Raw genomic sequence first — 12,782 nt, 5'->3', positions numbered from 1 at the left:
GCATTTAAGGACAATTTATTATTTTAATAAATATAAATATTATAAAAAAAGGTGGTTGAGGTTGTATTGTATATGTAAGTGTGTGGGCAGTGCTCGCGCACTTTGGAATGTGTGTACAATGTTGCCTGATGACCAAACGCCTGCTTCTAGGGCGGTGTTAGGATCTCCTTGATGACGCGTGTGGGTAATGGACTTTCGGTTTGGTGCCAACAACCTTTTTTCTTTCTTTCTTTTCTCTATCATTCTTTATTCTCACGCCAAACCCTTTAATTTTTTCAATCCATATCTTTAATTCAGTTTCTCTTCGATTTTGGTCAATGTTCTTTTTATTACTATTTGTTTTATTTAAAGTAATTTATAAAATTGGATTTTTTTTCAATTTTATTTTTTTTCAATTTTTTTATCTATCACATTTGATCCTTATTATTTTTATTTCTTTTTTTTTTTTGCATTTTTACCCTTTTCTTGATTTATTTTATTTTCAAATTTGTTCCTCGTTGTTTTAATTCATTTAATTTTTATACCATATTTATTCCTTGTTTTTTTTATTGCTATTTGTGTGTTTTTTTTTAATTTTGGATGATTGAGAATTTTGTTCGTGATTTTTACAAATTGCCTTCTATAGAGTAATCTGATATCATAACCTAGATCACGAGTTTTGAAAATTAGCTCGATTTGACTTCGGTTTTTTTAAATTGTTTTTTTTTAATATATATATATATATATATATATATATATATATATATATATATATATATATATTCAATTTCTTCATTCAACATTAGTTTATGGGGCTTTCAACTTCATGATTTTTATTACTTTTCTTTCTATAAGATTATCTCAATCTCATGTCTCAGGTCGCAAATATTTCGAGTTAACCTCAATTGACTCATGTCTTTTTCAAAAAAAATTCAATTAATTTTTTTCAATTTCGTCTTTCATTACTCAGTTTGCTTGAGAGTTGACTTCTATTATTTTATTTGTTTTTTTTTGCATGAGGTTATCCTAACCTCGCAAATGGGCCACGAGTTCGACATACTGACTAGAATCAAATTTGTTTTTATAATTTTTAAAAATTGATTTGTTTTTTTTAATTTATCCATTAGTGTTTGATATGTTGGTAATTGAGTTTCAAATTTTGTTTTTTATTTTTTTCTTTATGAGGTTATCCCGTTCTCATTTTAATTTTTGTTTTGTTATCAAATAATATCATTAAGACTATTTAAAAATATTTAAAGGGTATCTTTTTATAATATTGACAAACATTCAATTTTTTTATTAGTTATTTTTCTCTATTTCTTCATTTATTTGTATGTTTTTGTTACCTTTTTTTTTTCTATTCGTCATTCATTTGATAGAGAATTTTGCTGTTAATCATTAATGTATAATTTATCATGAGAAATATAATTTATATTCCTAAATCTTTAGGAAAAATCTATACAAACAAAAATTAATTATAATAATATAATAATAATCCTCCTAATCACACCACCTGTTTATTTTCTATATCAGACAAATAGCCCGTGAATAAAGCAACAAGAAGCGAAAACACAAGAAGATACACGAACGGAAAACCAAAGAGAAACCGATGACTTTGGGTCTAGTTAATGCAAACCCAGTGGTTCACGCCAAGAAAGAAAGGGTTGCTCGTACTGAAGATCTTCACTGTGATGATTCTGTTGATCCACTCGATATCTATGATATCCTTTTCTCTTTCTTTCTTTTTTTCCCTCGTTTTTTGATCTTTCTTATATTTATATGTATTTGAAATCTTTATGTGCCAATGAAGTTTTGAATTAAAGAAATGTATTCTTTGACTTCAATTAGCAAATTTTGTCAGAGATATAAGAGATCCAGAGCATCCATACTCACTTGAACAGCTTAGTGTTTTATCAGAGGAGTCTATCACCGTCGATGACAAACTGGGTCGTATTTTGTAAGTATTTTTTAGCTCAATATAGTTCGTGCCAGTGGCTTTTTATTTATTGGACCGAATTATGGGGGCTTGAATTACAATTTTTTTTTTATTTTTTTTTAATGTAATGGACGTTTTTATTATTATTATTAGGATTACTTTTACTCCGACAATACAACATTGCAGTATGGCCACAGTTATTGGTCTGTGTCTAAGAGTGAAACTACAAGAGTGTTTCCCTCCACATTATAAGGTTAGGATTTCAAGTACGGCTATTTTCTTCTTTATCTCACTCTCTGTTATATAATATCTTACTGTGGTTCACTGTTGATTTAGATTATTTGTGAATTCATTCATTTTTTTTTTTAATTTCTTCTTAAAGTTGAAGGCTTTTGTTTTTGTTTCAAATGCCGGAGTTGAATATAATTTCTTGGCCGAAAACTGAAGAATTTGGTTTGCATATGATTCTTTATGGTAAATATGGCAGTATATAGTTTCCTAGAAGATTATTAGTTGGTAATAAGCATCTACTATGTTTGATACTTAATTGAACCGGGAATTTACTTTGTTCTTGTGTGTGTGAAGAAGCGTTAATTCATTTCGAATTGATAGAATACTTCAATATGAACAAGGCTTTTAATGTTACTTTTATGCCAGTGTCTTAAACTTTGGAAAACCCATACTACTACTCTTGAAGTTGTAGGAAGAGGCTCAAGTTTGGATCCTTTATGTAGATGATGTTAACTAACATCTACTTAAAGCTCTGCTACTCAACCTCCTGATCTGTATCTTCATGTGCTATTATCGTGGATGCTGGAAACACTATTGATTTCCTTGAATGACTTGTAAATTGTTGCATAATTACAATGCCAAGATTGGATGATATTATACTTAACCTTGAAGAGTATAGGTTGTATTTGAATCTGTGGCCAATTGATTTGCTGTCATGTGGTTATGTCATAGACGGCTCGCTCGTGATTCAGGATGGCTAGCTGCCTTGGATCTCTATCGACTTCCATTAATGATTGGCTTTTCATCTTTAGTGTACCTTGGAGAAAAAAACTGGAAGTGCTATGATATTTGGTTAATCAAGTTCATCTGCGTCGTGCCTTCAACATTTTATAATTTTCAAGATATAAATGATACTCAATGAGATAATTTCTCACCCATTCACGGGTCTGATGATACTTCTCCACAGGTTGACATTAAAGTCGCTCCTGGATCTCATGCTGATGAAGAAGCAGGTGAAGCTGATTTTGACATTTACTTTAATTCATCTTGCTGTACTATGTTTTCTGATTTCTTATGGGTCTAACCTAGCCCATGTATCTTTGGTCTTGGCCGTTTATGCACTTCCTATGCAAGAATGGATGCATGATGTTAGTACATCCAACCATTCTAGTTATTGTCATCGAATATTTTCAGAACTATATCCATGACTGATGTATCTCAACCTTGATAAATGTAGGAGATAATAGAAGTGTATGTCTTGTTTATGATTTTACCTATGTTTTATACTGGCTTTCAGCATATGAGAGTCCATATTTGGAGCATATATTGATCCCTTCCATTCTTCTAGGCCTCCCCGACTAATATCACTTCTGAAATTTGCAATTTTTTTAGTTAATAAGCAGTTAAATGACAAGGAAAGAGTTGCTGCTGCCTTGGAGAATCCCAATCTCCGTCAACTTGTGGATGAGTGCCTCTACTCCAATGAACTTTAACCAAGTACACTCGCATGCTCAAAAGACTTTGTACAGTTTCAGTTGGTGGTTGAATGCAATAAACTGACCTTTTGCTGAATCTTCTGAATGCTGTGATTCTTTCGATAAATTGCATGGATGTATTTAGGAGGCTCAGTTTTAAACAAAGAAACTTTGTGATGCAGTATGCTGCATCTTATTCCTTTCTAGTGATAAGTTGTATTGATTTAGTTAAATCTTGGCATTTCATGCCGGATAGGAAGCTTTTGTCCCTGATATTTAAGCTCTTTCGGGCATTTCAGATATCGCAGAACTGGTAATTTATTAACTATAAACTTAAAGAGGACTGTACCTTTGCCCATGAAATACTACTTATTGGGAGTGTTTTACTTTGTTCATTTTTTCTTTGATTTTTTTTCCATCACTATTTTTTTTTAATTTTATTATTTATTATTAGATTTTTTTTATTTAGTTATCGTATTTTCATGACATGAATCTCAAGTTTGACGGGTTAATCCGGTTGACTCATTTTTTTTTCTTAATTTTTTTTTCAATTCCATTCCTTAATATTGATTTGATTGAGAATTAAACTTCATGATTTGTTTTGTTTGCTTTCCATTAGGTTATCCTGGTCTTATGACCCAAGAATAGTACTTAATGGGTTAACCTGAATTGACTCGGGTTATTTTTTGTGTCCTTTATTTAATTGATTTTTTTTTTAATTTTATCATTCAATATTGGGTTGGTTGGGAATTGAGTTTCATAATTTGTTTTGTTTTGTTTTTTATGAGAATATCTTAGTCTCCAGATCAAGGTCACGAGTTTTGATATTTTAACCCTGGTTAAATCAAGTTGTTTTTTTTTTATTTTCTTTCTAAAAGGTTATATCGGTCTCATGACCCGAGTCACGAATCCTTCAACATTGAACTTGTTTTTTTATTGGGTTGTCCCTGTCTTATGATCTGAGTCGTAAATTTGACAGGTTAACCCAATTGACTTGGTTTTCTTAACTTTTTTTAATTGACTTTTTTTTTCAATTTTTTTATTTAATATTGTGTTTCATTGAGAATTAAGTTTTATGATTTGTTTCGGTTTGTTTTTCATCAGATTATCTTGGTTGCATGACCCGAAAATAGTTCTTAACGGTTAACTAGGGTTGACTTGGCTTATTTTTATATCATTTTTTAATTAAGATTTTTACAAATTTCATTGTTCAATATTAGATCCGACATGAGTGATTGAGAATCGAGCTTTATAATTTGTTTTGACTTTCTCTTTACGAGGTTATTTCAGTCTCAAGATCAAAGTCGTGAATTTGAAAAGTTAATCCAGGTTAAATCAAATCATTTTTTTTATTTTTTTATAAGGTCATTTTGGTTTGATGACTCAGGTCATAAGTTTGGTAGATTAACCCCTGTTGTTTTTTATGTTCTTTTTTTAATTAATTTATTTGTTAATCTCATCCTTCAATTTTGGGCTGGTTGAGGATTTGAATTCGTAATTTGTTTTGATTTGTTTTTTATAGGGTTATCATAATCTCATATACTGTATCATGAATTTGACACGTTATCCTAGGTTGTCCCAGGTTAATCCAATATGTTATTATTTTAATATTAAAAAAGATATAATTTTGAAATTTTGTTTAGTCAAATATTATTTGCATGGGTTGTATGAGTTATTTTTGAACTAATAAAGTCAATTGAGTTATATCGGGTAAACTCTCACATAATTTAATTTTTTTTCCTGTTAAATAAAATACATTAACAATATTTAAATATTTTTTTATATTCAAAAAAAATTTAACTTGACCAGGATAATAACACGGGTCAATCATCTTGTAGACACCTAATTGAACCCGAGCTCATGACTGTAATATTGGCTCCTGGTTAAGGTATGCTAGCCACATGAGCAATTCAGGTGAAGTAATCGGCTGTCTTTTGGCATGTACGCCACTTGGGGCTCAGGTCTGTTGGGTGTCTGTAAAGTTGGTTACCATTCCAACTTCGCAGTCATGGCTTCTGAATGGAAAGCTAGCAATTTAATACCGTGGAAGGATTTTTTGATAGCTCTCTGTCAGCTGAGATACAGAGCAGTACGAATCTTCCAAGCAATCTCTGCACTCGGTCAATTAAGCAAAGCTTCGATCACTTCCGTCTCGTTAAGAGGTAGGAAAGTTTTGGCAGCATTTTGGTATGATTGTGTTCATTTACTCGGAGAAACATGAGCAGGCATAACTTTGTCCTGGTTTGTTTGGTCATTAAGATTGTAATCACCTACAGCTTCCTTCATCACACAGTCAGGCTGGTTTCTGAAAGATGACCTAGTTCCAGCTGACATTTCTTGTGTCCATTCGTGAAAACAACACCTCTTAGCAACATGCCTTTACCAAGGTAGAACAAAAGATTGTGTTGTGAAGGTGGCTGCATCTCCCTTCAATCTAAGTTGTTGTTACTATGAGTGTTCAAAAAAACCGAGTAACCGAGAAAACCGAACCAAGATGAAAAACCAATTAAACTGATTTTTTAAACCAGAAATCTCGCCGGTTCGGTTCGGTTTCGGTTTTACCACTGAAACTGGTGAACCGAACTGAACCACCCATAAAATAAAGTTAAAAATGACCTGGTATAAATAGTACAGTAAAACCTAACCCTAAATGACATTACATGTGAAGCCGCCACCCACACCAGACCAGAGTCTTATTGCCTTCTTCCTTTCCCCTTCAATTTTCATCCTCTTTGTGTCTTGTCCTCTGTATTTGTGATTCTGTCTCTTTTTTAGCCGATCAATAAGTAAATAACCCACATGTTCACATCCATCTAGTATACTTGCAACCCGAAAAAAACCCCTTGATGTCTCTCTTCACTTGTAGCAGAAAGAAAGGGCTCCTCCATTAAAGAAAAGACAGCAAGGTAACGTTTACTGTTTATCCATGTGTTAATTCTAGCCTTCATGTGCTTGTAAGTTATACTTGTAACATTTGTTTCAAACTTTGATGCTTCTCTGATCTCTGCTTCTCCTTTCTCTATCATCTTGCAGCTAGGGTTTTTGCATCTTTTTTCAGGTTTGCTCCCCTTTCCCTGGCCCTCTCTCCTTTCTGTTGATTTGTGTTGATATTGAGTTCGTGATTGCTTTGTTTAGCATTGATAACTTTAATATGTATTGGTTTATCTTGATTGATTTGATATGTATTATCAGTTTTTTTATCTGTATTATCAGCTATCAATCTATTTTATCTTGATTGCTTTATTTAGCTATCAATATGTTGTCTGTTATATCAATTCTGACAGATGATCTCATTGATATGTTAATTGTTATATCCGTTCATTGTTCAATAATAAGTTCAATTGTTCAAGTGAATCTATTGTCGGATGAATTTGTTGATATCTTAATTATTATATATGTCTGATGTATCAATCTATTGATATGTTAATTGTTATAACTGTTCATTGTTCAATGGATTTGAAGTTTTGAACAGTGTTTATTGGTCCATTACAGTGTAATGTGTAGAGTTTAATGTAAAGGTTACAATCTGTTAATTGGTTCATTACACTGTAAACCATTCATGTATGATCTGTTATAAACCATTGGTTCATTTTGCATAGTCAGAATGTTAGGTTCATGTTAGGTTCATTCCAGACTTACAGTATCCAGGTTTTTTAGAATACAGAGGTGACAAATGCTTTTTTGCAATTATATGAACCTAACATGATGCTCAACTTCTGCTTAATTCTCGATTGTAGTCAAATGTTGATTCATGTTGTTGTTTTTTTAATTTCAGATGGATAATGAACACTTTGTAGAATTTGGTGAAAGTTTAAAAATTTCAACTAATTGTTTGTAAGTAGTATTGGTGGCTTGGTGCAATCTTGGAATATAATTGTTTTGGGTAATTAATTTACTTTACCTTGTTAATTCCCCTTTAACATTTTGCATATTTAATTCTTTCCATAGTTAGAACTCTAATATGTTGTTAATTTGTTAATGTTTTTTTATAGCATTATTCTTACTGGAATTTTTGGATGCTGTCATTGCTAGAATTTTTGGATGCTGGTGTTGCTGGGTTTTTTTCTTCAAACTATACCGGATGTTTATGATAATTTATTGCTGGTTGCCAATATATTCGCTTGTTAATGTTAACTTTTCTAGTGCGAACAAACTTTTAATTTGAGATGTTTAAATTTGATCATGCATCTTGCATTGATTTATCACTTTGGGAAGCATATTAAAAGAAATTAGCTGATCAGGAATTAGTATCTTTAAGATTTAATTCTTGTCCAGATTTTAATTCATATTAAAAGAAATTAGCTATCAAGTTGTTGTAAAATTTAAACTCAATTTAATGTAAGGCTAAGCCAATTTAAAAACAACAAAAAAAAAAACACTTATATGATTGGATTAGATTTCTCAGTTTTTTTAAAATTTTTGAGCTTAAACCTAGTTTTTTTAAAAAAAAATTGAGTTTAAACCAAACCGAACTATGAACACTCTAGTTGTTACATAAAAAATTGCACCCTCGATGCTGCCTAATTTTAGATCACAAGGCAATGGAGGTGTAACAATTTCATATTATCGACGAGAGAATCCACCGGGAAGAAGTGTAGTGATCAAGGATAGTTTTAATTCATTAACAGTATTCTTGTTTCTTTTCTGGTTTAGAGCAATGAGGTGGGGGAACATGAGGATAAAAGGAGAAGAAGAGGCAGAGGATGTCTATTATTTTTAATAGTTAGAAATAACAATTAGCTTAACAAATTGATGCTTATTCACTCAACGTTTTTTCAAGTTCCATTCTGGGATCTGGTAATAAAGTTTGTATCCGGGCTACACTGTCCATGTCTACCTGTCCAAGCATAAGCCAGACTTAGCAAGCTGGCAGAGCAAGAGGTGTCGGCTCTGGTGCCACCTGAGCACCTGAATGACCGTTAGCAATGTGGCTTGGCTTTTCATCTAATCCCCAGAACTTGGCTGTTTTTACATCATCCTGGGACATCAGTCTTGAGAACTCCTCATGGTCGTAATTCAGAGTGGCTTTTCCCCCAAACTCGTTTGGAAGGTTATCAACATCAAAGAAAGACTTCATGAGCTCCACACTATCTTCTTTTTTTGGGTAAACAAACTTCACCTTCTGGAAAGTTAATGGATCTAGGAAGTACTTGACGACCTATAGAAATGAAGTAATTAATACAAGGTTCACCATACGAAAGATAACGGTGTCAGAATTCTCAAGCAATATAAATGCAGCACTTATGTCATCATACAATTGAAAAAACTCTAGTCTATGACGAATTTTCAAATCTACCTAAGAAATATATCTAGAAGACATGCCCGGTCCTAAAGGGCGAACAACCTATTATAAGATTTTGCCTGAGTTTTTGGTCAGTTCAAATATCAAATGGACTGCAATGGACATTAGGAAGCATAACGCACCTTCCAAAAAGCTTCAAAAATTCTAGGCGGGTTGTAAAGAAGTGCAACAGCAAGTCTCTCAGGGTAGTGGTTCTGTAAGATATTGATGCAATCACGAGCAGTTTTGATGGGGACCTTGACGCTCAAACCCCATCCAGTGAAGTCTATCAACCATGACATTTGTTCTTGGCCGTCAGCAAGGTTAAGAATACTGTTCTCTATTAGATAAACCAAATGGCGGATATTGTCTTCTGCACATGTTGTGTTCTGCCAAAATGAAAGAAAAAGTCGAAGGTCAATCTATGATATGTCACGGAAACTTTCTTAATGGGGAAAAAGGCCAATAAGAAGACATCAATAAAGATAAAAGGTAAAATCCTTGAACAAACCTGCTTTCCTGGCCTCAATATGAGCACAGTCCTCCCAGAGCGGTCATGAAAATCTGCTCTGGAGACTTTACCCGTCTCACCTTCATGAGCTACTTCATGCTGCACAATAGCAAGGGATTCAATTGATCTAATGGAATGAAAATGATATCATAAAATGAAGTATCGAAGGTATAAAGAATGGAAAAACATTATAGAAATTATTAAAATATGTAGGCAATAAAGCACACCCAACAGATTTCTTCAGGCTTGTAAGTTGCTCTCCACTTGAGTGTCTCTTCCAGCATTTTCTTTGCCTTGTCAACATTCCAGTTCCGTGCTATTAAATATCTCCTCAGGCATGCATCAGTGCAGTACTTCAGACTTCTACCAGAAAGAGGTCCGAGGGCAGCCCTGAGTTCACTGACCTGCTTGCAGATAAAGTTTTCAGCATCTGTCTTAAAATCACTCGGAAATCTTATCTAGTTCAGACAAAACCACGTGTGAAATGTGTTTCTCCTTTGTTGTCCTCTAAACTTTGCTTTGGAATGATTGCAAATTTATAAATTCATTTCTTGATGACATGACAATTACAGGGTGAAACAAAAACAAAGCTTTCTACTTAAATGTCTGAAGATGTTGACACTACCTTCGCTTCTTGTTCTTCAATGCCATTCTCCTGATGATTCTGAGACTGCTTTCTTCGAAACATGTTGACTGCCAACAGAGTTCAACCTATGGTAAGTAATCTTCAACAGAAAAGTTTTGTTGAGGAAAATTATTACCGCCAGTTTATTTTGCAGCAGAAATAATGGCCTCTATCATAATCAATTAAGCACGCCGAATAAAAGACCACTGAAAGGCCATAAGTGCAATGGAAAGACAACCAACACCTAAAAAGTGCAGGATTTGTAGCAAACTCATAGGCAGGCCAACAATATTGAATATTTTTTCTTTATTTGATACATAAAAATTAAACTTGACATCAAAAAGACTTTCATGAACAATAGGCTGTATTCCACCACACATAATCAAATTAATGGCAGACAAGATAAAAATCTTTGGTCAAAACTTCTTTTTCTTCTGTTTATTTTTACCCTACTCGTAAAAAATTGTTAGCGGTGTGTTGATCTATTTTATCTATCAGCAAAACAAAGGGAGAACAAAATCCATGACTCAATCAAACACTGATCACTAAGACTACACGATGGCTGACCCCCCAATCCAGCCAAACCTTTTCTAAACATAAGTGTTAACATAAACACAAAGAGATTTCAGATTACTTCAGTTCCTTGAACCAAAAACTCTGAATTATTTGAAAGTCCAGCATATCCAAACATCTACACTTCACAGGCAATCTTAGGAATTATCAAGCACAGAATGTACAACCTAAAACTCAACCAAACTCAATGACTAATCAAAACATGGAAATCCCACCAAAGAATAATTCAGCAGATCTCAAATAACCTAATCATTCCCGAAAAAAGCTAGAATCTTGAGCTTCCATATCACATAGAAAACAACAAAAAAAGACCACAAATACAGCCTTTCATGAGTAACATATCTCCACCAAATTCATACACAAAAAACCCGAAGTGAACAAAAAGCCACTTGGTCATGAAATGCAGACTTTAACAAACCTGGTGAATGATGAAGAAAAACAAATAGAGGTCTCTCAGTTTCTGTACTGGTGAGCTTGTTAAAAAGCCACTGTTTCAGGCAAAGGGAAATGACTCGAGTTCTGCGGAGAAGGCAATGAAGGTGTGACTTTTATGTTTTAATGGTCCTCGAGAGTAAAAGGTATAGCACGCAAGAAAGGGAAAGAGAGGGAGATTTGTTCAGTGGAATTAGATATTTCCAATTTTATAGTAGGAATAGCACAAGAGCCAACAGCCAACAGCCACTAGACATGACTTGGTATTCTTTTGGAAGGCAGCGAGGAAGGGACCTTTTGCCACATTTTCTACCATCTTCCGAGAGGAAGCCGGACTTTTTTCTTCTTCTTTTTTTTTACAAAAAAAATATTAAATCAGTTTTTTTAAAAAAAGATTATTAAATTAGGCTCAATCCACAGAGATAGATGGTGCAATAATAATTTCAATTGCATGAATATATTTCATTAATTACTACTTATTCATCCAATCATCCCAATATTTCAGTACCATATCTGGAACTGAATATTTATATAAATTTAAATATATTATTCAAGGAAAAACTATATTTTCGAACAAAAAATCTAAATATATTTCAATTGTCATTTTTATCATCTTTTTTCTTTTATCAAAACAACACTGTTATACAAGTATGGTTAATTTTTTAGAGTGTATTTGTTTTAAATCTTATTTGTGATTTTGAATTATTTTAATGTACATAAATCAAAAATAAAATTTAAAAACTATAAAAAATATTATTATAATATATTTTTTAAAAAAATCATTGTTAGAATTTTAAAGACTAACTAGATATATTCGAGTACAAGTAGCGGATTATGGGAGAAAAGTTGGGAAAAAAAAAGCCCTAAACCAATAAGAATTCCAAGCAGGGCGCGACGGGTTCTCCTCAATTTGTGCTCAAATTCTTTCTTGACAGCTAGCTACATGACGGTCAATTGGGGCAATTAACTTTTAACACAGTTTGAAGGAAAGAAATACCTTTCAAGATTGAGGTCAGTTCCGATCAGAACCTCACAACGGGAAACAATAATTGGCCCATATATTAATCATCCGGTCTCTACTTGACCCGAATTTTGTGCCATTCATTTGGAAATTCGAAGAGATTTCGACCATATATTTTTATAAGCCGTGCCTTTCGTACTATTTTGTCAATAAAATTATTGTCCTTCTGAAAGCAACTAATACTGGTACCGCATCAAACCACGCTTGAGTTGTGTTGATTTTCTTTCTTAATCGGGCGGGTGGTATTGTTTCTTAAATAACTTTTCATAACAAAATATATTAAAATAATTTTTTTTATTTTTAAAAAATTATTTTTGAGATCAGCACGTCAAAACGATTCAAAACATATAAAAAAATTATTTTTTTACAAAAAAAAATTAAATTTTTTGGGAACGCGGTTTGCACCGCATTCCCAAACGGACACAAATTTATCTAGGTAAATTAGTATTGTTGGTTTACGGGTTGGTTACGCTACGCTCGAGCTAAAAAAATATTGAAAGAAGAAAAGATGTTCGAGCTGCATGAAATTATTTGGTATTATTATTAAACTCGATTCAGTAGATTAATCTTGAAATCTCCCGATCTAACAGCTTACCGAGTCTAGGTTAAAATTAAACCATGTATGAGTTGTCTCGATATAATCTAATCAACTTGACGAGTCCCAAGATGATCTGGATAATCTATAAAAATCGTGGTTTGGCATTTTCTTAAAAAATAA

The 12,782-nt window shown here is 32.8% G+C and overlaps 2 protein-coding genes across 2 annotated transcripts; one reads left to right on the top strand and one right to left on the bottom strand.

Annotated features, from left to right (window-relative positions):
• The first annotated feature begins 1,497 nt into the window (after positions 1–1,497).
• On the top strand, positions 1,498–4,016 carry LOC133693621 (protein AE7-like 1). Its single transcript, XM_062114865.1, has 5 exons — positions 1,498–1,702; positions 1,833–1,936; positions 2,069–2,168; positions 3,114–3,159; positions 3,539–4,016. Exons 1-5 carry the CDS (start codon positions 1,589–1,591, stop codon positions 3,637–3,639), a joined length of 465 nt encoding a protein of 154 aa, XP_061970849.1. The 5' UTR covers positions 1,498–1,588; the 3' UTR covers positions 3,640–4,016.
• A 4,284-nt stretch (positions 4,017–8,300) lies between these two features.
• On the bottom strand, positions 8,301–11,307 carry LOC133693447 (uncharacterized). Its single transcript, XM_062114667.1, has 6 exons — positions 11,030–11,307; positions 10,039–10,106; positions 9,641–9,817; positions 9,414–9,512; positions 9,046–9,291; positions 8,301–8,779 (listed from the first exon to the last, which is right to left on the bottom strand). Exons 2-6 carry the CDS (start codon positions 10,099–10,101, stop codon positions 8,480–8,482), a joined length of 885 nt encoding a protein of 294 aa, XP_061970651.1. The 5' UTR covers positions 10,102–10,106; positions 11,030–11,307; the 3' UTR covers positions 8,301–8,479.
• Positions 11,308–12,782: the final 1,475 nt, after the last annotated feature.

The sequence above is a fragment of the Populus nigra genome, chromosome 5 (assembly GCF_951802175.1).
Source record: "Populus nigra chromosome 5, ddPopNigr1.1, whole genome shotgun sequence".
Classification (NCBI taxonomy): domain Eukaryota; kingdom Viridiplantae; phylum Streptophyta; class Magnoliopsida; order Malpighiales; family Salicaceae; genus Populus; species Populus nigra.
Note: the sequence above shows the minus strand (reverse complement) of the source record. Positions and strands in the feature narration are given on the sequence as shown.

What these genes read in the sequence shown, in the direction of transcription:
- LOC133693621 (XM_062114865.1), top strand. Translation starts at nt 1,589, where the DNA reads ATGACTTTGGGTCTAGTTAATGCAAACCCAGTGGTTCACGCCAAGAAA. An exon ending in GACAAACTGGGTCGTATTTT is followed by an intron (nt 1,937 to 2,068) that starts GTAAGTATTTTT and finishes TATTATTATTAG; the next exon opens with GATTACTTTTACTCCGACAA. An exon ending in GTTTCCCTCCACATTATAAG is followed by an intron (nt 2,169 to 3,113) that starts GTTAGGATTTCA and finishes ACTTCTCCACAG; the next exon opens with GTTGACATTAAAGTCGCTCC.
- LOC133693447 (XM_062114667.1), bottom strand. Translation starts at nt 10,101, where the DNA reads ATGTTTCGAAGAAAGCAGTCTCAGAATCATCAGGAGAATGGCATTGAA. An exon ending in TATTGAGGCCAGGAAAGCAG is followed by an intron (nt 9,292 to 9,413) that starts GTTTGTTCAAGG and finishes TCATTTTGGCAG; the next exon opens with AACACAACATGTGCAGAAGA. An exon ending in TTTTTGAAGCTTTTTGGAAG is followed by an intron (nt 8,780 to 9,045) that starts GTGCGTTATGCT and finishes TCATTTCTATAG; the next exon opens with GTCGTCAAGTACTTCCTAGA.